The sequence below is a fragment of the Andrographis paniculata genome, unplaced genomic scaffold, assembly GCF_009805555.1.
Source record: "Andrographis paniculata isolate CXL003 unplaced genomic scaffold, ASM980555v1 Contig32END, whole genome shotgun sequence".
Classification (NCBI taxonomy): domain Eukaryota; kingdom Viridiplantae; phylum Streptophyta; class Magnoliopsida; order Lamiales; family Acanthaceae; genus Andrographis; species Andrographis paniculata.
The window spans coordinates 4437228-4461047 of NW_026137565.1; the positions used below are offsets into that span (position 1 = coordinate 4437228).

General features: G+C 33.3%; 3 protein-coding genes across 10 annotated transcripts; all 3 read left to right on the plus strand.

Annotated features, from left to right (window-relative positions):
- Nucleotides 1-1629: 1629 nt before the first annotated feature.
- LOC127247807 (nicotianamine aminotransferase 1-like) lies at nucleotides 1630-3947 on the plus strand. The gene is made up of 7 exons (XM_051269837.1): nucleotides 1630-1927; nucleotides 2121-2460; nucleotides 2564-2782; nucleotides 2924-2983; nucleotides 3208-3363; nucleotides 3458-3551; nucleotides 3638-3947. Exons 1-7 carry the CDS (start codon nucleotides 1674-1676, stop codon nucleotides 3751-3753), a joined length of 1239 nt encoding a protein of 412 aa, XP_051125794.1. The 5' UTR covers nucleotides 1630-1673; the 3' UTR covers nucleotides 3754-3947.
- A 3088-nt stretch (nucleotides 3948-7035) lies between these two features.
- Nucleotides 7036-23201, plus strand: LOC127248042 (26S proteasome non-ATPase regulatory subunit 2 homolog A-like). Of its 7 annotated transcripts, none has more exons than XM_051270181.1 (25): nucleotides 7036-7348; nucleotides 7462-7562; nucleotides 9228-9348; nucleotides 9432-9491; nucleotides 9631-9698; nucleotides 10137-10179; nucleotides 11783-11848; nucleotides 12051-12089; nucleotides 12223-12305; nucleotides 13136-13250; nucleotides 13445-13519; nucleotides 14092-14253; nucleotides 14479-14586; nucleotides 14680-14784; nucleotides 14869-15009; nucleotides 15213-15317; nucleotides 15420-15641; nucleotides 15789-15902; nucleotides 15971-16186; nucleotides 16627-16686; nucleotides 16785-16898; nucleotides 17000-17085; nucleotides 17671-17779; nucleotides 17868-18046; nucleotides 22903-23201. In XM_051270181.1, the coding sequence occupies exons 1-25, from the start codon at nucleotides 7226-7228 to the stop codon at nucleotides 22976-22978; spliced, it is 2691 nt and encodes an 896-aa protein (XP_051126138.1). In that variant the 5' UTR covers nucleotides 7036-7225; the 3' UTR covers nucleotides 22979-23201. The 7 variants fall into 7 exon arrangements, with proteins under 7 accessions (XP_051126138.1, XP_051126137.1, XP_051126139.1 ...); XM_051270180.1 differs by lacking the exons at nucleotides 16627-16686; nucleotides 16785-16898; nucleotides 17000-17085; nucleotides 17671-17779; nucleotides 17868-18046 and adding exons at nucleotides 21388-21447; nucleotides 21546-21659; nucleotides 21761-21846; nucleotides 22432-22540; nucleotides 22629-22807; XM_051270182.1 differs by lacking the exon at nucleotides 17868-18046 and adding an exon at nucleotides 22629-22807 and having other exon boundaries at nucleotides 22903-23200.
- On the plus strand, nucleotides 18963-21440 carry LOC127248043 (uncharacterized). Of its 2 annotated transcripts, none has more exons than XM_051270186.1 (2): nucleotides 18963-19457; nucleotides 21388-21440. In XM_051270186.1, exon 1 carries the CDS (start codon nucleotides 18984-18986, stop codon nucleotides 19449-19451), a length of 468 nt encoding a protein of 155 aa, XP_051126143.1. In that variant the 5' UTR covers nucleotides 18963-18983; the 3' UTR covers nucleotides 19452-19457; nucleotides 21388-21440. The 2 variants fall into 2 exon arrangements, with proteins under 2 accessions (XP_051126143.1, XP_051126144.1); XM_051270187.1 differs by having other exon boundaries at nucleotides 18963-19451.
- Nucleotides 23202-23820: the final 619 nt, after the last annotated feature.

Here is a 23820-nt window from a genome sequence, read left to right on the forward strand (position 1 = left end):
TAAAAATGTAGTACAAATTAAAAAAAAAAAATTACAAAAATACTTTTATTAGTGTCTTATAGTACTAAGAAAATGACATTTGTACAAAAAAAAAAATTATATAAATATAAAGATATCTTTAAAGTTAGTACAATGACGCAAAAGGTAAATGTAATCCTTAGAGGTGGACGGGGGGAATATATTTTAGTCATTTGTTGAATGCTTTCATATGATTATAGAAATACATGTATTCATAAAAGCTCATTTGTTTACATGTATTTTCAAATTAATTTTTAGCATTATTAATAAATAATGTATATTTTTTTTTTTTTTTAAAGATCATGCAGGCTCTTCTTATATGGTGATCAATCTTCCTCTTTAAAAATTTATAAAATATATATATATATATATATCATTTTTAAAAATTCATATTGAACATTATTTTCGTATATAATCTTATATGTAACAATTACTTTTATATAAAAATATTAATATAAAAAATATGAATGTTTATTGCTTTGGGCAAAAATATAAAAAATATGAAGTATGTAAAAATATAAAAAATGATGTTTATTGCTTCTCAAAAAATATAAGAAAAATATTGTATACCTCTCACAAGTCCAACCCCTATACCACCGGATAAATCATTTTTAATAAACCATAAACCTCTCTGCCCTCAGAAGAATATTCAATTATTTTGCTTGTTTTGATTTGTAATTATTTTAATTAAGATTAAATTGCAATTACATGTAAAACAAAACATTAATTAAAAAAACAAATAAATAGGTGTCATGACTCATGAGAGAGGGTCGGCCCAACACGGTTTTTAAATGGGCCTGAACAGTTAGGCCCAAGCTCAATTCCATTTGAAATTGGATCATGTCGGGCGGATCTAATTTTTTAATTTTAATTTTTTTTATTTTTTAGATTAATTTAATAAAAGTTGTATTCTAATAGTCTAATTAGGAATTGAACGCACAACCCTATGTATATAAGATATAAACTTTATCATCAAATATACCTTAACTTTTACTACTCTTCATTAATTAAGATATATATATATATAATGATATGAAATTTTAAATATTAATTTTATTCAAGCGGGTCGAGTTAAGTACGATCTAAGTATCATGGGTCAGACACAGTTCGGTTCATTGGCAGATTAGAGATAATTCAAAAAATTTTAAACTTTTTTTTAGAGGTCCAAATACAATTTATTCTGTGTCTATTTTAATAAATAGAAAAAAAAATTAACAATTCAATTAAAAACACTTCCTTAGTCTTATTTACAATGTATATATATTTATATTTTGATTTCTTAAAAATAATAATTTCAAAAATATTTAATTTTATTTCACAAATATTTTTATTTTACTATTATATTATTATTTGTATACTAACAATAAAAAAGAAAAAAATGTCTTACACCTATTTTAATAGTCTATTATAATTAAAATACAATTTTTTTTATTTTAATATAAAAGGAAATATATATAGCTTCAAATTGTTTAAAGAAATATTATTTTGTTTATTTAAAAATCAAAAAATAAAAATAGAGCGTACCTGTTTGCACACGTGCTGACGCATTATATTTGATTATGTTCGCTTCTCTCTCCCTGGGTGCTTTCTCTGTATATATATATGGGTTGTGGTTTGTGTGAAAATTTTCATCGAGGCGTCGGGACTTTGCGAAAATGAACAAATTGCTGAAATGGGGATTGAAGAATCGGAAGGAGCCCGGCGTCACCATCAGAGAGATGCTCGCAATGCTGCAAGCTAATCTCAACAAAAACGACACACGCCCCCTCGTCCATCTCGGCATCGGCGACCCCTCCGTCCACCCATGCTTCCGAACCACTCCCCTCGCCGAAAACGCCATTGTCCACTCCCTCCGCTCTTCGCACTTCAATGGCTACGCCCCCAGCGCTGGCATTTCCGCCGCCCGAAGGTCTCTGCATTTGCATTTGCATTTGCTTTGCGCTTTTCATAGATCCACGTTTCATGATGTCCATCTTCTCGCGATTAATTTCAGTAATTTCGTTATCAAATTATTTGTTCACTGGTAAATTGATTTTAGGGCTTTTTTTCCCCCAAATTTATTGAATCATTCCGACGTAAGAAGAAATGTTGTTGGATAGCAGGGCGGTTGCAGATTACCTTTGTGAGGATCTTCCATACAAGCTGTCGGAGGAGGACGTCTTTCTCACCGCTGGCGGTAATCACGCGATTGAGATTCTGTTAACCGTCCTTGCTCGGCCTGGTGCGAATATCTTGTTTCCTAGGCCAGGGTATCCGTTGTACGAGGCTAGGGCTGAGTTCAGCGGTCTTGAGGTCCGCCATTTCGACCTCGTACCGGACAGAGGTTGGGAGGTTGATCTCGACGCCATTGAAGCTCTGGCCGACGACAAAACCATTGCAATGGTTACGATCAATCCCGGGAATCCGTGTGGCAACGTTTTCACATTTGAGCATATGCAGAGAGTGAGGGAACTAAGAGCATTATATAATTTGTTATTACAGTGGTGGATTTTATGGTAACTCTACTGAAGTTTTGTTGTTTCGAAATATATGTGTTTCTCTTAAGATTGCAGAGACTGCTCGAAGGAAAGGGATTATTTTAATTGCCGACGAAGTTTACGGCCATCTTGTGTTTGGAGACAGCAAGTTTGTCCCAATGGGAACACTAGGATCCGTTGCTCCGATTCTGACATTGGGAACCCTTTCGAAGAGATGGCTTGTTCCTGGCTGGCGATTGGGTTGGATTGCAGCGACCGATCCGCAGGGAATCCTTAGTGAATCTGGGGTTAAGATCGATTTCCTCATACCTTATCCATCAATTTTATGTTTTTGTGTTTCATGATATACATATTCAAGAATAGTCGAAATGTGTTCAAGTAGAGATGAACTGAATCAGTTCCTGTTGTTGTTGTTGTCGTCCATTTAGGTTACTGATTCCATTCGGGACTTTATGGGCCTAACGGCAGATCCTGCAACGATCATTCAGGTATAAATCTTCCAAGATTATCGTTTTTAATGGCTTGCAATTACGTTGAGAATCTAAATCAAATTGATTTTTTGAACTTGTGATTGGTGGCTTTTTATTTGGGAGACTGAACATTCTTGATATGAAATGAAGTGTAACATATATATATATATCGTAATCGGGTATTTGGAACCTTTTATGCATAATCGACGTAAATGACAGTGCAAGAAACTATCCTTATTCAGGGAGCTGTCCCTGAAATCCTCAAGAATTCACCGCAAAGTTTCTTCTTAAAAACCAACAATTTGCTGAGAGAGGCTGCGGATGTATGCTACACAAAAGTCAGCGAAATTCCTTCCCTTAAATGCTCGCACAGACCCGAAGGAGCCATGTCCACAATGGTGAGGACTTGAGCAAGAAATCTTTGTTCTTTTGTTATTTAATTTCATTCAACAAATTTTCTGGTTACGAACATCAGCAATGTGTCTGTTATAGGTTAAGTTAAATCTCTCAACGCTCGATGGCGTGGTGGATGACATGGACTTTGCTCTCAAGCTTGCGAAGGAGGAATCCGTTCTCGTCATGCCAGGTCAGCGAATGTGTATATATGTATATATATTTGTTTTAGCTGCTCGATCGCTGAAAATGAGATACTGATTCGTGGTTGTATTGCAGGGACGGTCGTGGGGCTAAAGAACTGGCTGCGCGTAAGCTTTGCCGTGGAGCTCGACGCCCTCAAGGTTGGATTCGAGAGAATAGGAGAATTCTCTTCACGGCATGCCAAGAAGTAATTGCTTCAAAACTCCCTTCTTCTTCTCCTTCTTCTTCATCTTCTTCTTCCCCTGCTTTCGATTCTTTCTGGATAAAACACAGAGGCACGGTTTTGGCTTAACCTTGATGATAGCGTCCAAGTGTTTATTTGTATTTTGATTTGGTTTGAAAATTGAGATCTAGTGATGAAAATTGAAAATTGAAAATTGGTAGGAAATGGAATCCATCATGTTCTTATAAAAATATCATACATCTAACAATGGTGTGACTATTGATTTTTATTTTTTTTAGATAAAATAATTATTGAATATATATATGTGATGTTTTGGAATGTAAAAATTATAAAATTATATGATATAAAAATAAATAATATTTAAAATATAAGTTAAAGCAATTACTTGATATAATAAATTTTTTATATAAAAACTTATTAAAGGTAAATGACTTTATTTGTTCATGATTAAAAGGAATATAGTTTTTTATTGTAAAGTATCATTAAAATTGGGTGTGATTGTTTTGTATTATTTGATGTATATATATATATATATACCCTCGGTCCCATTTTTTCATTTTCGTCTGTACCAAAACAATTATTTTGTTTTCTTATTTAGTAGCCGTGGTCTCATTTTATAACAAAATTATTCCTACTTTTTCATACTGCTCTAACATACTCTTTAAAATCCTTCAAAAAAGTAAAGGCATTTTAGTCATTTACATTCTACCTTATACAATTTTCGTGCCAACTCTCAATAAGACACTTCTTTTCGTACAGAGGTAATATTTTTTATATAAATTACGAAAATGGTGTCTTTAATATATTACATATTATTGTTGTCTTTCTATGACTTACTAAAATATTCTCCCTCCGTCCAGTCAAAAAGTATACATATTTCTATTTTGGGATGTCCAATTACAAAGTAACCATTTCATTAAATACTCATTTTTTTCACAAATACCCCTATTTTACATCACATTATTACTTTTATGCCAAAAAAGTAAGAGCAAAAATATAATTTTACTATTTTTACCTACCCACTATAATTAAAATATTATTATTCCTTGATTACCGCGCCAAAAGTAATTGTATATTTTTAGCTTAGACGGAGGAAGTATATGGTATATACTTATATTAATCTATTATATTTTTTATATTTATCATAAATAATATCAATAAAAATAATTGAACTAAACAAACCCAAAGTTCAAACAATTAGTATTATTTCTTTTAAAAAGAAACGAATACCACAAGTAAATACATCTAATTTTCTTAAATTGGTAAAATAAATTATACTCCCTCAGTGCCGCCACATATGACCTCATTTTTTTTTTTTTTTACGTCTTATAAAAGATGATCTTTTTTCGTTTTTAGCAAATTTATCAATCTTAAACATACTTAACAAATATAAATTAATTTAATTAAACTTCTAATATCTTACACACGTAAGACCCACTCAAAACCCCTTTATTTATATATTTCTCCTCAATTAACAAATATTTTTATCTATCTTTAAACCTCCTCATTTTTTATAAAACTAAATATTTTTTTATAAATCTCCTCAAAACCCCTTTATTTATAAATATATTTTTTTTATTCATTTCTATTATATAAAATTCTATTCTCTACCAAATGATATCCATATTGCATATATTCTATTGAGATATAATTGTAAAAATATTTAAAATACCAACAACACTACACATATAAAAAAATAATAAAATATTATCTTTAACTTATTATTAATAATTTAATAAGCTATACTGCCTAAAATACAGTGTCCTAACAAAAGGCTTTATCTTCGGCGGACAGAGGGAGTACATTCCACATTAGATGGTAGACACGGAATTTAGAATAATTATAATTAATAGATAATTAAGAATATATTAATGAAAATAATTATTAATTAGATTAAAGTTAAAATAACTAATTAGTTTAATTAAAATTTAAAAAAATTAAAATTAAAAAATTTAAAATGAGATTAAAATGTATAATTATTTTAAAAAAAAAAAGTGACGTGGGATGTGGACGGACAGACCATGTAGACATAGTAGGTGGGACAGAGGGAGTAATATAATGAGTAATAAAGTAGAAAAGAAATACAAAGTTTGTTTGTTTTGTATTTTGGTTCGGAGGAAATCTTTTTTTATATAAAATATAAAAAATTGCGTAAATAATATAAAAATAATAAATATAAATAATATATTAATTTTTTAAAATAATATATTGCATATTTTTTTTGGAAAAAAAAACACTCACATAATTTGTTCATTTTCTTTTGGAGAATTTCTTCGGATTTTTCCTATTCATTCAATTTTTTCTTAAAATAAATATCAAATCAAATACCTATTTTTTTTATATTATACTAAAAATTAATTTTACATTAAAAATATCACATCAAACACCTATTTATATCAAATCATACAACTATTTTAATTCAAAATTTTTACTATTCAAATCTCGACTCAAACTTCAAACGCAAAACAAGGTTTGAGTCAAATTCTATGGCTTTTAGAATGTAATTTGAAGAGTTCTCTCAGAGTTGTAATATCACAACGTCGTAGTCAGAATGAGTGTTATAAAAACTTGATAATTTAATATAAAATATTATTTTATATCATTTTTTATATTTAATATAAAAAATATATTCATTATATATACAAATGAACCTACTTAAAAAAATACACCCTCAATATTCCATTATTTACAAAATTAACAGAAAAATAAATGCTGTATGTGTATATATTTTTTTTGCTTTGAAATTAGATATATAAAAAAATATATTAAAAAATATGTAGGTAAATTGTGATTGGTTGAAATAAATTTGAATTTGTGTTTGTATAAATAAATTATTAATAAATTTCAAATTTTAAGTTATAATTAATTAAATTATTATTTATTTATTATTTTTGTAAAGATAGTGACTTTTTCGTAAAAGTAATATATGAATGTTAACAAATCTAATTATAATAAAAATTGAGAAAATAATAAAAAAATAATAGAAAGGTAATTGTAACACATGATTCTATGTTATGTACTGTTCATAAATTTTTTCTCCAAAAAACATTAAATTAAATATTTTTTATTTTTTATATTCAAAATATCACATTAATACATATATATATCACATTAAATAACTATTCAAACTCAAATTTTTTTTTTATTTAAACATAAAAAAAATCAATTAATTTTGTAAAAATCATCCAGAAAACAGTGCTACATAATTTGGGCCGGCCCATTAGAAATATCCGATTTATAGGACGTGGCCCATTACGCTCAATAGCATGGTTCATTTCCTACAAAACTTTTCTTTGCTTGACGAGGGGGAAAACTCCCTGTACTTCACTTCCTTCATCCTCGTTTCCTAGGGCTTACTCCTCGCTGCAGTTCTCTTTTGATTCTTCACCTTCGAAGATTTCAAATTCTTTACCGCTTTGTTCGATTCATTATCTGGGTTCGAGTTTAATTTAATCGGATTTTAGCTTAGTTTATCGTACATGGCACCGGCGGAACCCAACAACAGAGGCGGCGCCAGTGCTGGATCCACTAAGGAGCAGAATTCCGTCAAGCCGCCTTCTAAGGACCCCAAAAAGAAGGATGAGAAGAAGGACGAAGATCTTGTAAGTTATTTGGTTATTTGCGCGGAGGAAACTCTGGGGCTTTTGTTAGGGTTATTGGTTCCAGTTTGAAGTGTGAGTCATGGATCTTGTTTAATGTTTGTATTGTGTGTCAGTCGGAGGAGGACTTGGCGTTGAAGCAGCAATTGGAGTTGTACGTGGAGAGGGTGCAGGATTCAGATCCTGGCCTGCAGAAAGTTGCGCTGGAGAGCATGAGGTATTTAGTTTTTCACTTTTGAAACCAAATAGATGGTTGATTCTGCTACTGCAATTATATGGAAATTGGGCAATTTAATTCTGGCCCATGAATTTCAATCCGGATGAACAGTTCTAAAAATTCATCCCCTTGAACTGGAGAAAGGTTAAAAGAATTTATTTTTATCTTCTAGTCAATTCAATTTCATCAGGAAAAAATTAACCATGCTAAATTGATGTAAGTTATTTTTGCTAGCCACACTGAGTAATATCTTGCAGTTCGTATCTCCTATTCTCCAATGTCATGAGAATGCTATGCATTGTTTCCGTTAAAAAGTTTAGTCTCTATTGAAACAAACATGTATTATGCTGTGGATTTACTATTTTGGACATAGGTATCATCGAAGTTCCATAGTAGAAACATTTTAATTGAACATTTTATTGATTGATAACAAGTTTATTATTTAGTTCATAAATGCCCCATCTTTTATGCATTCCTGTTAGAAGGTTTTGTTCATGTGGGTTTTGCAAATGGTGTTCTTGTATCTGAGTTTTTTAGGCCATTGATTTTGCATCAATTTTGCCTTCAATGAAACTTACAGTTACACTTCTATAGGATTCTTTTTTCTTTTTTTTTTTTTCACTCTGTGTCTCTTCTTTTTATGCTGTTTTGCCATTACCTCTGATATAATATATTGAATTTGGCCTTCTCTACTGCTAGCTTTAGGTAGAAGTTACCAGTGAGCTTATATTCTATTCTTCACTAGAGCCAGTCTAGGAAAACTCATTGAACTTGGCTATACCCTAAATATGTAATGTGTACTTGCCTCAGTTTCTTAGTTGAGATTCCTGCAATTCATTTATTAAAGCTTGAGGAACACATCTTGTTTTCACTCTTTGACGTCGTGATACATTTTCCACTCCTTTGTCTTTACATCCATCCATAACACCCCCTCTCAGCTGGCCTTTAGTTTTGATTTGTTTTCACAATAATCTAAGGCAATGCCTTGTTTCATACCAAGGCTTGGAGGTAACATTGTAACTTGTTTTGGAGGATAACTGTTATGTTGATGGGTCACCATGGCCTTGATGCCATGTTGAAAAGTGGAAAATGTCAAGGCTGTTTGGATATGATTTATACTTAAATGTTCTCCCCCCCCCCCCCCTTTCCGCAAAAAAAAAAAAAAAAAAAAAAAGATTTTCTCTATTCTATTCTCTTTAAATATATCCCCCCCCTCCGCAAAAAAAAAAAAAAAAAAAAGATTTTCTCTATTCTATTCTCTTTAAATATATAGTGCAGATTTATTTATCTCAACGAACTTTTAGTTATTATTAGTGCATGCCTCTATCAATATTTGTATCTCAACGAACTTTTAGTTATTATTAGTGCATGCCTCTATCAATATTTGTTGTTTGTTTTAACTTTTAATGGTTACTTGTCATATCTGTGTTGAACATAATTTAGTTGTCAACTAGTTCTTTTTGATTTAATCAGTCCATCATGCTTTTCATCCATATATTTGTTCACCAGGTAGGTTAGCAGCGCAAGAAAAAACCCCATTACTTAAAATTAGATAAATACACTAAATATCTTGTGGACACAGCTCAACTTATTGAGCCCATCTACAAGGTACTTACTTTGTAAACTCATCTGGAGATAACTCTGACATTGTGTTTTCTGCTCTAGGCAAGAAATACGTACTTCAACAAGTTCAATGACTTCAGTTCCAAAGCCGTTGAAGTTCTTACGCCCCAATTATGGAACTCTACAAGCACATTATGAAAGCATGGCTGATTCAGAATTAAAGGTGATTATTTTTCGTTTTTTTATTTCCCACCTCCATCTTTTATACAGTTTCTCACTTTTCTAACATGCGTTGCCTCTCCTCAGAAACTTCTTGCAGACATACTTTCTGTCTTGGCCTTGACAATGTCCCCGGAAGGAGAAAGGGTATGCCCTATCATTTTGCTAAATAAGTGCATTTGCAACTTTCCTGTACCTTAATGGTACTTTTTTCTTCTTAATTGACACCAAAATACCAGATGAAAAAAGACTTACTTTAACTTGATTCAAATGCCAATATTTTCAGGAGAGCTTGAAATACAGATTAAAAGGTTCAGAGGGGGATATTGGTTCATGGGGCCATGAGTATGTCAGGTGAGCGAACGATTCCCTGTGTTAATTGTTGGAGAAGGTGTATGCATGATAAGGTTAAACCTGAGTTTTAGAAATGTTTGTCTTAAATGTCAAGATATAATGAATTTTTCATTGTCATTTTCCAGGTTTCATACTCTATTTTCAAGAAAGCAGATTCATTTTTTAAATTTATGCATAGTATACTTACAGTAAATGGTCTCTATGATGTGTTCTGTTTTATTTTTGATGTATAATACTCCATGGTGGTTTTCTCTTTTTTTTTTTTTCGTTAATGAGCATTGCATGTGGAGGCGTTGATTACTTTGTCTATTGCCTCACCTTTGAGAATGCTTGATGACATCTGCTTAAGAGACTTCTATAGTTTTTGTATATAAAGATTTAGTCATTCTGATTTTTTTCTTTCGTTCCTTTTATTTTTTATTTTTAATATGAACACAGGAATCTGGCAGGGGAAATTTCCCAAGAGTTCGCAAAAAGGCAGGTTGGAATTCCGACTCTTGTTTGACCCTCTGCACGTATTTGATTTGTTTTCCTGGCTATCTGTGCATCAGATTCTGATATGCGGAAATCACTTGTAATTGACGAATAATTGCTTTAGTTACAATCAGCAGTAACTTTGGGTATATTTGAACTTCTACTATTTCTTTTAACCTGAATATCATATGTATTTTAAGTAATGAAGCATTGTTTTCAATGATTGGTAAAGTCTTTTTCTATTTGACTTTGTTAATTATTGTCCTTGGTAGTTAGTGTTGGCGTGTCACATAACTTAAAGGCTAAGGGTATTATTCAATTGCTTTAAAGTATACTAGTATAGTGTCCTGACTATTTTAGCTCATTTCAAGAGGTAAGTTGTTCCTTGGTAGTTAATGTTGCTGTTTACTTTGCCAAAACGCTCCTGGTTTGAGTCAGTTGTTTAACGCCGAGTAATTATGTATTATGTTATCTGCAAGGGAAATTAAGACAGCTGACATCTCATTGCTTCTAAATATGGATAACTTTACAGTATTTCTGGATGTCTTCATCTAATTTTGCTACATTATGGCTGCGGTCACCCCATTCAAAACAATTATTATACATCTTTATGTTTGAAAATAGTATATATAAACATATGTGTTTGTGTGTGTGTGTTTTTAAGGCACATAGTGCTCTAATTATAGTAGGAGAAGTTTATATTAGACATTATTACCTAAATCTACCCAAGGTTTAAATTATGTCAAGCTTTGTAGTTATGTGATCTATAAGTGATTGTTCTTGCTCTCTAGTCATTTTTGTTCAATCTGTGTAGATTAAATAGAACTCCATGAAAGTAATATCTGGTTATTTTTTCAATCAAATACACACCGAATATACCAAACTAAACAAGAATCCTGATCATCATATAACCAATCTTCATATCTTCTATTCATCAACTGCGTGCATGCTTTCATTCTTGTTTTAATTCAAGTGTGGCTGTTTCTCAGTAGGATTTTTCAAGTAACATGTGCAATCTTAATAATCTTTTTGTTTTGACAAAAAGATTTAGGCTAGAGTTATATATATGTAAAACTTGCTTTAGGACATATGTAGTTTGTTTATAAGGCAATAAGCTTATCACATGCTTATTATTTTATAATTTCTTATTGTTTGAGTAATGAAACTTCGTAGCTGCAACAATTTGAGAACAATAATGCAAATTTATGTTATAAAGATCTTGTCTAATAGAATATTATGGTAAAAAAAATGAATCTTTGATGGTTATATGGAGCTGTATAATAGACAAATGAAAACACACTGTACTTCTACATTTATGCAGGCATAGTATAAAGCTATGTATTGGTGCATAGACATTCTATCAAACATAAACAATCTCCAAAGTTTTGCATGATTTGACAATTTTTGTTTGATATGAAGCTAAACTATACTAATTTTTCTTGTGAAATGATAATTGAATGTGTGCATGTGATGTTCTGCTTAAGAAAGCTTATTAACAGAGTTGGACTATGTTTGCACTTCAAAATTAGTTTCACTCAGGCGTGAAATGTGCTCCTTTGGAATGTTAAATGGTCAGTAGTTTCTTATCATTCTATTCACAATCTTTTTAGAGTGAAGAAGCCCCAGTTGATGATCTGATGGATTTGGTGGTACAAATTGTTGCTTTCCATATGAAGGTATGATTCTTCCAGCAATTATGAAGTTAATTCTATTTTAATGTGTAAGAACAGATGACTTGGTTTTGTTTTACCAATCAGTTGGAAAATGGCATGACCTAGAATACTGATTTTTTTGGCATGTGGCACTTTCTTTCTCTTTTTGTTTTTATTATTTTCATGATTAGAAGATTATCTATTCTGACATATTCATGCATCACAGCATAATGCAGAGCCTGAAGCAGTAGATCTTCTTATGGAGGTACTGTAACATCTCTTCAATTTTCCTCAGTTCTTTATGCTACTGTTTTTAATATTAGTATATACACATATATATTGTACTTTAGTGAAAACATATATGCAAATTGTTTTTATTTTTTAATTTTTTTGTTCAGGTTGAAGACCTTGATCTATTAGTGGAGCATGTGGATAATGCAAATTATAAGAGGACATGCCTCTATCTTACCAGTTCAGCGAAGTACGTACATACACAATTCATATATTTTTTTGTAGGGGATTTTTTTTTTTTTTTTTTTGTGTAAATATTTCTTCAACATGTTGATATTTATGACGCAGCATTTCAGATGAAATTATTTACTTGCTCAAATTTGTGTACGGATCCTTTGTACAAGAGAATCGCCTGTCCATTTCTTTATTATTCAGTTTAGATATACCTGCAAAGTTCTAATCCCGAGGGATGTACATGCCTAAGGCTTGAATGTTATTCAGTGGATGGTCACTGTTTATCAAAGTGTTTGTTTGAAATCAGATCAGTTGGGCATGAGGTTCTAAATCTTTGGCAAGTACAAGACAGAAAAGTGCTAGGCTGTTCATAATTTTGTGCTTCCTCAACTATACTTTCCCCCTCATTTAATAGTAAAAAGCTGTAGAACTCTAGACTGTTTAATTTATACAAAAGGTTATAATTTTCTGAAAGACCTATGCTTCAAGGTTATATTGCAAGTTTACCACAGATAGATTATTCAAATCAGTATATCACTTCATAGGATGGAATGAGGGTCGTAATTTTCTTAAGTCCTGCTCCAAATAGGATGAATTGACGTGTTACTATTCTCGTACCCATCTGTTTACTTTCTGGTTCTCTTTTAGCAATTTTTGTTACTCATGTTTGGATCCTGGGTGTTGATTCTTTCAGTAAGAAACAGGTTTTTCAGATTTTTTGTCTATTGGAATTCATAAAATGGTGCTTAGATATGTTCTTTTACTATCGCTTATTAGCTATTGAATATCACATAAAAAATAACTATCAACAAATTTTTTATTTTATTTAATTTTTATGCTGCTTAGGTATCTTCCCGGACCGGATGACATTTTAGTTCTAGATATTGCCCACACAATCTATATGAAATTTGGGGAATATCAACGAGCACTGCAGATTGCTTTGTATCTTGATAATATACAGGTTTGTGCTTTTGGTGATTATGAAATGTTCATTTTTATTGTTTTATATTAACAATAGTAAGTTGGAAGCATTCATGTGAGCACCGTGACTACAAAATGTGGATCATAAATATTGTACTGTGCTCAATAATTAGTCAAATTATGATACATTGCTGATAGGTGTTCCCTGTCCTTTTGTTTCTTTTAATCTTGCAGTATATCAAACAACTTTTCCAAACTTGTAATGATCCTCTCCAAAGGAAGCAGTTTTGTTTTATCCTGGCTCGCCATGTAAGTATCTGCAACTTTTGTACTTTTTATTTAATTCTTGATTTCTATTAGTTTGATGACATGTTATGTTGAAACATACATTGTTAGCTATGTTGAGAGGAATACTCACTCCTTATGCTTGGTGTAGTCACAAAAGTCTGTAATCCCAATAGAAAAAGTGCACCGTTTTAATGTATTTCAGAGACTAAGATACACATGATCACTTCACAACATGTGCTATGGGCTTAATGCTTCAACTAAACGTAAGTGAAAATGTTTTATTTGGAGGCTGAACTAATTTTCAGTGTGCCTGGAACTATAAGCTCTTTTACGTAACCAAAATTTGTTTTTACTTTTCCCTTTATGTTGTGCTTTTGGCATTTTAAAATAATGTTTCTCAGAGACTAATATACTTATGGACGCTTTTCAACATGTACTATGGGTTTATTCCTCATAACTAAGTTTCAATGCAAATACTTTGTTCGAAGGCTGAACAAAGTTTAGTGTCACTGAAAGTATAAGCACTTTTATTTTACCAAACAATAATTTTCCTTTCCCATTTACATTGTGGTCTTGGTTTTGTTGGTCCACAGGGCGTAGCATTTTTTGAGCTCGATGAAGAATTGTGTCCTGATGAGAGTGAAAGAGAGGCTTTGCAAGAAATCATCAATAACACTAAGTTGAGTGAAGGCTATCTTACTCTTGCTCGAGATATTGAAGTTATGGAACCCAAATCTCCAGAGGATATTTATAAGGTATATTAATTACCCTTTGACCATTTTGAATTGTATTTATGGATATTGGAGCTTTTCTTCTGCTCTAGTTGATGAAATCCTATTCTGCCTTCATGTGGGCCTGATGTTATTGGCATTTGCTACTGACTATTTAATTAGGTTAATGCATTCGATTCTCCCAATCAAAAGAACACAACTATAGATATAAATACATTTTGAATTCTAAAAGTTTCTGTGATTTCTCAGGCTCATCTGCTTGATGGACGTGGTAGTGGTGGGGGATCTGTTGATTCAGCCAGACAAAATTTGGCAGCAACATTTGTGAATGCATTCGTGAATGCTGGGTTTTGTCAGGTTTGTATAACTTTTTGTGGACTTAATGAGTGGATTATAAGCTTTATTCATTCAGCTTAATAATTTTTACTCATATTCTTTATATTTGTGTAGGATAAATTGATGACAGTTGCCTCTGAAGCACCTAGTGGTAGTTCTTCTACAAGTTGGCTGTTTAAAAATAAAGAGCATGGAAAGGCTAGTGCTGCAGCAAGTCTGGTTTGTGCCTTAACCTTTTATTTTATATTATTACATATTTTTTTGAGTGGTTGGACAACCTCATTTTGTTTTCTGGCATTGTAGGGCATGATTCTGCTTTGGGATGTTGATGCTGGACTTGCACAACTTGACAAATATTTCCACAGCACGGATACTCATGTGATTGCAGGCGCATTGTTAGGCGTTGGGATTGTGAATTCCAACGTCCGGAATGAGTGTGATCCTGTAAGATTTGAATTTTTATTCCAGTTGCAATTTGCACATATTTGTACCAAATCATGGGCAGCAAAATATAATTAGCGCTGTATCATGGCCAGCATAATGTAATAAGAAATGAAACTGTGTTCTATATATGTTTATTTATGATTAGTATCTCTTTTCTGACATTTGAACAAGTTTATTTTCTATTCTTTTTCATTTTTCGCCAGGCATTGGCTCTCTTGTCTGAATATGTAGACAAAGAAGACACTTCAATTAAAATAGGTGCTGTAATGGGCTTAGGTCTGGCTTATGCAGGTTCTCAGAATGAGCAAGTGAGTCCTCTGTGTAAAGAATAAACTGTGCTCTTACTGCTTGCGTACTTGACTAACCTAGTTTTTTAGAATTACTAAATTGATCATTGAGGGCATTCTCAGGTTCGTAACATATTAATGCCCTTACTTGGAGATGGAAAATACTCACTAGATGTGATTGCTTTTACTGCAATCTCCCTTGGATTGGTGTATGTTGGATCCTGCAATGAAGAGGTTGCACAGGCAATCATTTTTGCATTGATGGACCGAAGTGAGTCCGAATTGGGGGACCCACTTGCTCGGTTCTTGACATTGGGTCTTGGTCTGCTTTATCTTGGGAAACAGGTAACATGCTCACTTCCCACATGCATTAAGCTATTATACAACATATATATTTCCCTGACTCATCAAGGTAATGTCAAAGCTATTAGAATTTTAAGGCGTTAATCCTTGGCCTTTTACTGTTCTAACACTCCATACCCTCTGTGACAGGACAATGTCGAAGCTACAACTGAGGTTTCAAAGACGTTTAATGAAAAGATTAGGAAACATTGTGACATGATCCTGCTTTCATGTGCATATGCAGGAACTGGCAATGTTCTCAAGGTTGTAAACAGTTGCGGTAACATTTTTTCCTTGCCAATTGAGTTTCTAACTGCCTTTCCTTGTTACAGGTGCAACATTTCCTTGGTCAGTGTGCCCAGCATCATGAGAAGGGGGAAGCATACCAGGGGCCCGCTGTTCTTGGAATTGCTATGGTGGCAATGGCAGAAGAGCTGGGACTTGAAATGGCTATTCGATCATTGGAACATCTGTTGCAATATGGAGAGCAGAACATTAGAAGGGCTGTCCCCTTGGCTCTGGGCCTCCTTTGCATTTCAAATCCAAAGGTAATATTAGCTGATGACTCTTGATCTTGTGATTCTTGTTACAATATGATCTAAGTTAGAGGTATAAATTCATGACGTTCTGTCTTATCCAATTCAGAGATATATTATCTTGCTCCACTCCTCTGATAAGCTTTTAAGTTTCAAGCCAAATCCACAACGAGGGCACTTGCTGAAACTTTCTTCTTGTGCTATGACATGTGCATTTCTTGGAAGTGAAAACTGCCTGATACTGCTATTGAATGGCATAACTAGTATGCCATTGAGTGCTCTCTTTTTTGTGAACTTTCTTAATTATGTTTCAGAATACAGAGGTGTATTTTTTATTTTTTATTTTTTGATCGGAAGCGGAGGTGTACATGATTCAACAATACTTGGCAAAGGCTTAATTACCCCTTTTTTGTTATATGCTTTACTTGTTTGACCTCTGGTTCTGTGAACAGGTCAATGTTATGGACACATTAAGCAGGCTCAGCCATGATGCAGACACAGAAGTTGCAATGGTAATGTTACACATTGGCAGGCTAGGTTCTTTCAGTTCACATTGTTCATGATTTTGTGTGGAAATGATGATTTATTTAAATTGATACATTCAATGTAGGCTGCCATCATTTCATTGGGTTTGATAGGCGCTGGAACCAACAATGCAAGAATAGCTGGAATGCTTCGCAATTTGTCGAGCTATTACTACAAAGATGCCAGCCTTCTTTTTTGTGTATGGATTCAATTTGAGAAATTACCAAGATCTTCTATTGATACACATTTAATGAAATATTACTAATAAAATCTAATGCAATATATTTGCACATTATGCAGGTGCGAATTGCTCAAGGTCTTGTCCATCTAGGAAAGGGGTTGTTGACGCTTTCTCCATATCATTCTGAACGATTCCTGCTGTCTCCGTAAGTTGACCACTAATGACTATCCCATGAGAACATGACACCTTCAATTGTCATATTCCTTAATTTTGCAATAGATCAATTAATTTGTATATATTATGTGGATTTTAAATATTAGATATGTATATTTTATGTGAGAATGTTTAAAGTGCTAATAACTACCCACGTAGCAATGCAGTGAAGGTAAATAGATTTATTGTAGGAGAGAATAGTGTTTAATGTCTGCAAAAATGTAGTAAAATTGATTTCGTGAACATATTCAAGAAACCAAACCCTTGAATATAAACTATGAGAATAGTGAAAGGTTTTAAATTTTCAAATGTTTTTCGGAACCATACCAATCTAAACATAAACTATGAGAATCATTTTATTTTTAGTTCCTACATCTGTTGCACTGGACAAGCACTCAATGTTTGCTCAAAAAAGAATGTAAAATCATAGATCCGACGAAGGGATACTTAATATAGTTCTCTGATGACTTTCTTGCGAGTCACAATTTATTCCTATGTTGATTTTCTTTTAGTCCACTGCATTATGTGTCTTGATTGTCTTCTATATTGACTTGACCTGCATTCTGTCGTCTTCTAGGACATCACTGGCAGGACTAGTAATACTGACCCACGCGTGCCTTGATATGAAGGCCATAATCCTTGGGAAATATCATTATGTTCTATACTTCCTTGTTCTTGCCATGCAGGTATAGTGTGTCTACTGCCTTTTTGTACATGTTCCCTTCGTACTTTCTTGCTATCACCCCTGCTAACGCCTAGTGTCTTCCTCGGCAGCCAAGGATGCTGTTGACCGTGGATGAAAACTTGAAACCTCTGTCAGTGCCTGTCCGTGTGGGCCAAGCTGTCGATGTTGTCGGCCAAGCTGGTCGTCCCAAGACCATAACGGGCTTCCAGACCCACTCAACTCCTGTTCTCTTGTCTGCCGGTGATAGAGCAGAGCTTGCATCCGAGAAGTAAGATCCATGTTCATTTAATTGTTACATCAATTGTTCATTCTATAACCAAAGTTAACGTCCCATTCTGATTGATACCAATTGTGCTGCTGCAGATATGTCCCTGTATCACCTATCCTTGAGGGATTTGTCATCTTAAAAGAGAATCCCGAGTACACGGAAGAGAACTGACAAGCGATTAGGCTACTTAATTATTAAGCAATCCGGCTTGACATATCCCCATCTTCGTTCATCATTATCTTTTGGGTTGATCGATAGCTGATTGCGCCCAGTATCTCCGCTGGAAACTTCAGCAATATTTTCTGTGTGGCCGAGACGAACATGAGACAACCAATCTTTTGGCACTAGATGGGGTGATAGTAGTTTCTTTCTTTCGAATTTTTAGCTAAGGATAGTTGACAAATGTGCACTGAAATGAATCCTATATTGTTTGTCAACTGATTAACGTTTCATCTCATTATTATCATGTATGAACACCTCCCATTTTCCTTTCAAGTGTTGATCCTAAAGTTGAATTCACAAAAACGTGCACTGCTATGTGTTTGCTTGCTATTTTTTTATTTTTTTATTTTTTTCAGGGCTTTCTTATTGAAGCTGTTGATTTTTTTTTGTTTAGATAGAAATTGTTGGAGGTTTTTGGAATTTTAAAAGTTTGAAAAAAAAAAAAAAAGTTAATATTTGATTGATATTTTGGGAAAGAAAAAGTGAATAGTATAAATGAGAGGAAGTGTGTAATATGAATTTTTTTTACAGGGGCTTGCTTACAATGGAAAATAATAATTATATAATGTGTAGTCTTATTGTAGTTTACAGATGGCTGATGATGGATTAATTAAACATTTGGGCCCTTGTGACGTTAATTGGGCCTGATGGTCCAACTATTAGGCCCAAAACTATCTTAAATGGGGCGCCGCATTTTGCAGCCTCCGTCGCGAAAATGGCAACGTTGAAAGAGATTCTCACGAGGCGCCCGGTGGCGGCGACAATCCGCCTGACGGTGCCGGCGGGAGGGGCGAAGCCCGCGCCGCCGGTAGGTCCTGCCTTGGGTCAGTACAGGCTGAATCTGATGGCGTTCTGCAAGGACTTCAACGCCCGAACCCAGAAATACAAACCTGAGACTCCTATGGCCGTCACCATAACCGCCTTTACGGACAATACCTTCGAGTTCATTGTGAAGTCTCCCTCTGTTACGTGGTACTTGAAGAAGGCGGCGGGGATCGAGTCCGGCAGTAGCCGCCCCGGTCACGTAGCCGCCTCTACAATCACTCTGAAGCACGTGTACGAGATAGCCAAGATCAAGCAGGCCGATCCTTACTGCCAGTACATGTCGCTCGAGTCCATTTCGAAGTCCATCATTGGGACTGCCAATTCCATGGGAATTAAAGTTCAGAAGGAGCTCGATTAGGTTAGGGTAAATTATCCACTCCTCAATGAGAGTAATTTTGATTTGCTTTTATGCGCACTGCGTTTCTGTTTCTGCTTTGATTTGAATTACACAAGGGCTATATAAATTGGGCGTCTCTGCGATTCCTACAATCTATGAGAAATATGTGTTCATCGTTTCTGCATCTGATGAAATTCTTATCTCTGATCATCTGGGGATTTACTTGGCTTGTTAAAAAGATTGAATTCTTGTGATTCTGAATGCACCTTCACCTATATGGAGTCTTTAGTGAAAATTATTTGATGGTATAACAATAACTTGATCAATTCATTGCCTTGTACAAATGTGCATTCTTTCTTTATGATCAATTGGAATAGTTTATTGTAGTGTAGGGTAGTTTCCTCAAGCTGATGGTAATTTTTCACTAAGCAAGTTGGATGATGGATGGATAAGAGAAGCAAGCTCTTACAGAAAATCCACCTAGTTTTGCTACACTCTGAACCTTAATTTGATGTTTTTGCAATATGATTGAAATTGATGCTGGATTGGAAGAGGGGTTTGATCTTTGATGTTGATGTTGATGTTGATGGTGGTTATGGTTAAGGATTTTGCTTAGTGCAAGAAACTGTATCTGTATTGCTTGTATAGAGAGTGCGTTGTTGAAGATACAATGAGAAATGGAACATGTCGTAGCAACTCTTTATGCCCATCTCATGTTTTTAGAATGTAGAATGAAACTTGCACCATAAACTTGGAAGGTGTGTTCATTGTTTTTGTTTTGTGCCTTTTAGGTGAAAATAATAACAGTTGGATATGAAGTTATTATTCGATTATGTGTTTATTAGGAACAATGAGACTATATGCTAAAAAATTGAAATAAAAAACAAAGCCAATATCTTTTGTATATTATTATAAATGGGGGGTTAGGTCCCTAGTAGGTCAAAACGACACTTGAATTTAAACAGACACCACACATAGTTTCAAAGCATACGTGTGCTATGTGCTTTGAAATTATATTTGATGTAGTGAAATCAATGATAGTGTTGTGTGGCATGTCTTGCCGATTATACGAAACAATTATATTATATTAATATAAATTATCTGCTATTTTATACTCCCTCTCTGCCAGGTGAAATTAGTAGCGGCGCGCGGAATTTAAGAAAATTTGATTTATATAATTAATTAATGTAATATATATGTAATAAAATATTATTTTAACTATTTTTATTTGATGAAATATTGAAATAAAAATTGAAATATTTTTTATTTTATTTTATTTTATTTATTGAAATTATTTTATTTTTTAAAAAAATATTATTATATTGATTGTAAATTATAGAATTAGATAAAAAAATAAAATTAATTGTAATAATTTAACTACAAAAATAACCGTAGTAATACTAAAAATTTTAATATAAATAAAACATCAAATTTTTCGAATTTGATTGTTGATAAGGATAGTTCGATACTACGTACCAAAATTAATAACACATATTTTATATATCTTACCAAAATTTTTAGTATGCTATTTTATCATAATGAGTTATTGTACCAATAATTTGGTATACCGAATTTATAGATCAAATTCATGACGTTCTGTCTTATCCAATTCAGAGATATATTATCTTGCTCCACTCCTCTGATAAGCTTTTAAGTTTCAAGCCAAATCCACAACGTGGGCACTGGCTGAAACTTTCTTCTTGTGCTATGACATGTGCATTTCTTGGAAGTGAAAACTGCCTGATACTGCTATTGAATGGCATAACTAGTATGCCATTGAGTGCTCTCTTTTTTGTGAACTTTCTTAATTATGTTTCAGAATACAGAGGTGTATTTTTTATTTTTTATTTTTTGATCGGAAGCGGAGGTGTACATGATTCAACAATACTTGGCAAAGGCTTAATTACCCCTTTTTTGTTATATGCTTTACTTGTTTGACCTCTGGTTCTGTGAACAGGTCAATGTTATGGACACATTAAGCAGGCTCAGCCATGATGCAGACACAGAAGTTGCAATGGTAATGTTACACATTGGCAGGCAAGGTTCTTTCAGTTCACATTGTTCATGATTTTGTGTGGAAATGATGATTTATTTAAATTGATACATTCAATGTAGGCTGCCATCATTTCATTGGGTTTGATAGGCGCTGGAACCAACAATGCAAGAATAGCTGGAATGCTTCGCAATTTGTCGAGCTATTACTACAAAGATGCCAGCCTTCTTTTTTGTGTATGGATTCAATTTGAGAAATTACCAAGATCTTCTATTGATACACATTTAATGAAATATTACTAATAAAATCTAATGCAATATATTTGCACATTATGCAGGTGCGAATTGCTCAAGGTCTTGTCCATCTAGGAAAGGGGTTGTTGACGCTTTCTCCATATCATTCTGAACGATTCCTGCTGTCTCCGTAAGTTGACCACTAATGACTATCCCATGAGAACATGACACCTTCAATTGTCATATTCCTTAATTTTGCAATAGATCAATTAATTTGTATATATTATGTGGATTTTAAATATTAGATATGTATATTTTATGTGAGAATGTTTAAAGTGCTAATAACTACCCACGTAGCAATGCAGTGAAGGTAAATAGATTTATTGTAGGAGAGAATAGTGTTTAATGTCTGCAAAAATGTAGTAAAATTGATTTCGTGAACATATTCAAGAAACCAAACCCTTGAATATAAACTATGAGAATAGTGAAAGGTTTTAAATTTTCAAATGTTTTTCGGAACCATACCAATCTAAACATAAACTATGAGAATCATTTTATTTTTAGTTCCTACATCTGTTGCACTGGACAAGCACTCAATGTTTGCTCAAAAAAGAATGTAAAATCATAGATCCGACGAAGGGATACTTAATATAGTTCTCTGATGACTTTCTTGCGAGTCACAATTTATTCCTATGTTGATTTTCTTTTAGTCCACTGCATTATGTGTCTTGATTGTCTTCTATATTGACTTGACCTGCATTCTGTCGTCTTCTAGGACATCACTGGCAGGACTAGTAATACTGACCCACGCGTGCCTTGATATGAAGGCCATAATCCTTGGGAAATATCATTATGTTCTATACTTCCTTGTTCTTGCCATGCAGGTATAGTGTGTCTACTGCCTTTTTGTACATGTTCCCTTCGTACTTTCTTGCTATCACCCCTGCTAACGCCTAGTGTCTTCCTCGGCAGCCAAGGATGCTGTTGACCGTGGATGAAAACTTGAAACCTCTGTCAGTGCCTGTCCGTGTGGGCCAAGCTGTCGATGTTGTCGGCCAAGCTGGTCGTCCCAAGACCATAACGGGCTTCCAGACCCACTCAACTCCTGTTCTCTTGTCTGCCGGTGATAGAGCAGAGCTTGCATCCGAGAAGTAAGATCCATGTTCATTTAATTGTTACATCAATTGTTCATTCTATAACCAAAGTTAACGTCCCATTCTGATTGATACCAATTGTGCTGCTGCAGATATGTCCCTGTATCACCTATCCTTGAGGGATTTGTCATCTTAAAAGAGAATCCCGAGTACACGGAAGAGAACTGACAAGCGATTAGGCTACTTAATTATTAAGCAATCCGGCTTGACATATCCCCATCTTCGTTCATCATTATCTTTTGGGTTGATCGATAGCTGATTGCGCCCAGTATCTCCGCTGGAAACTTCAGCAATATTTTCTGTGTGGCCGAGACGAACATGAGACAACCAATCTTTTGGCACTAGATGGGGTGATAGTAGTTTCTTTCTTTCGAATTTTTAGCTTTTTAATATAAATTTTTGTATATATCATATTTTTTTATTATAATATTATTAAATTTAAATACATTTTTAATTAAAATATAAATAAAAAATATAACTTTTTTTTTTAAATTTTTTTCTAATTTAGATTATTTACAAATTAACTAAGGACTCTCCCCTATTTATACAATTTCATCCTAAAATAGACGGTCTAAATCGATTTAATCCTACATCAATTTTAAACTTTCCCTGTTCACCCATAATCAATTTACTTTAATATTATTATTTATAACTGAGCAAAAATAAAAGTTTGGTCCCAACGTCACATTAATTACTATTTTATTAATATTATTCTTATAGATATATTATGGAATTCCATATACTGCCATATGAATATTGCACTAACACGCCCGTGTTTTGATGCAATTTAATATAAGAATGTAACAATATGCTATATTGATCTTAAAAAACTATCTAAATTCCCAATTAATATGTCCTATTTTAGATTTGAGTATTTTTGTTTTGTAATGATTTCATATTGGAATCACCATTGTTCACTTCATATGATATTTAACAATATTTAAACAAAATTTCAAATCAATACCTAATTTCAAACCTCAATCCACCAATGTAACTTTCTTTCTTTCTTT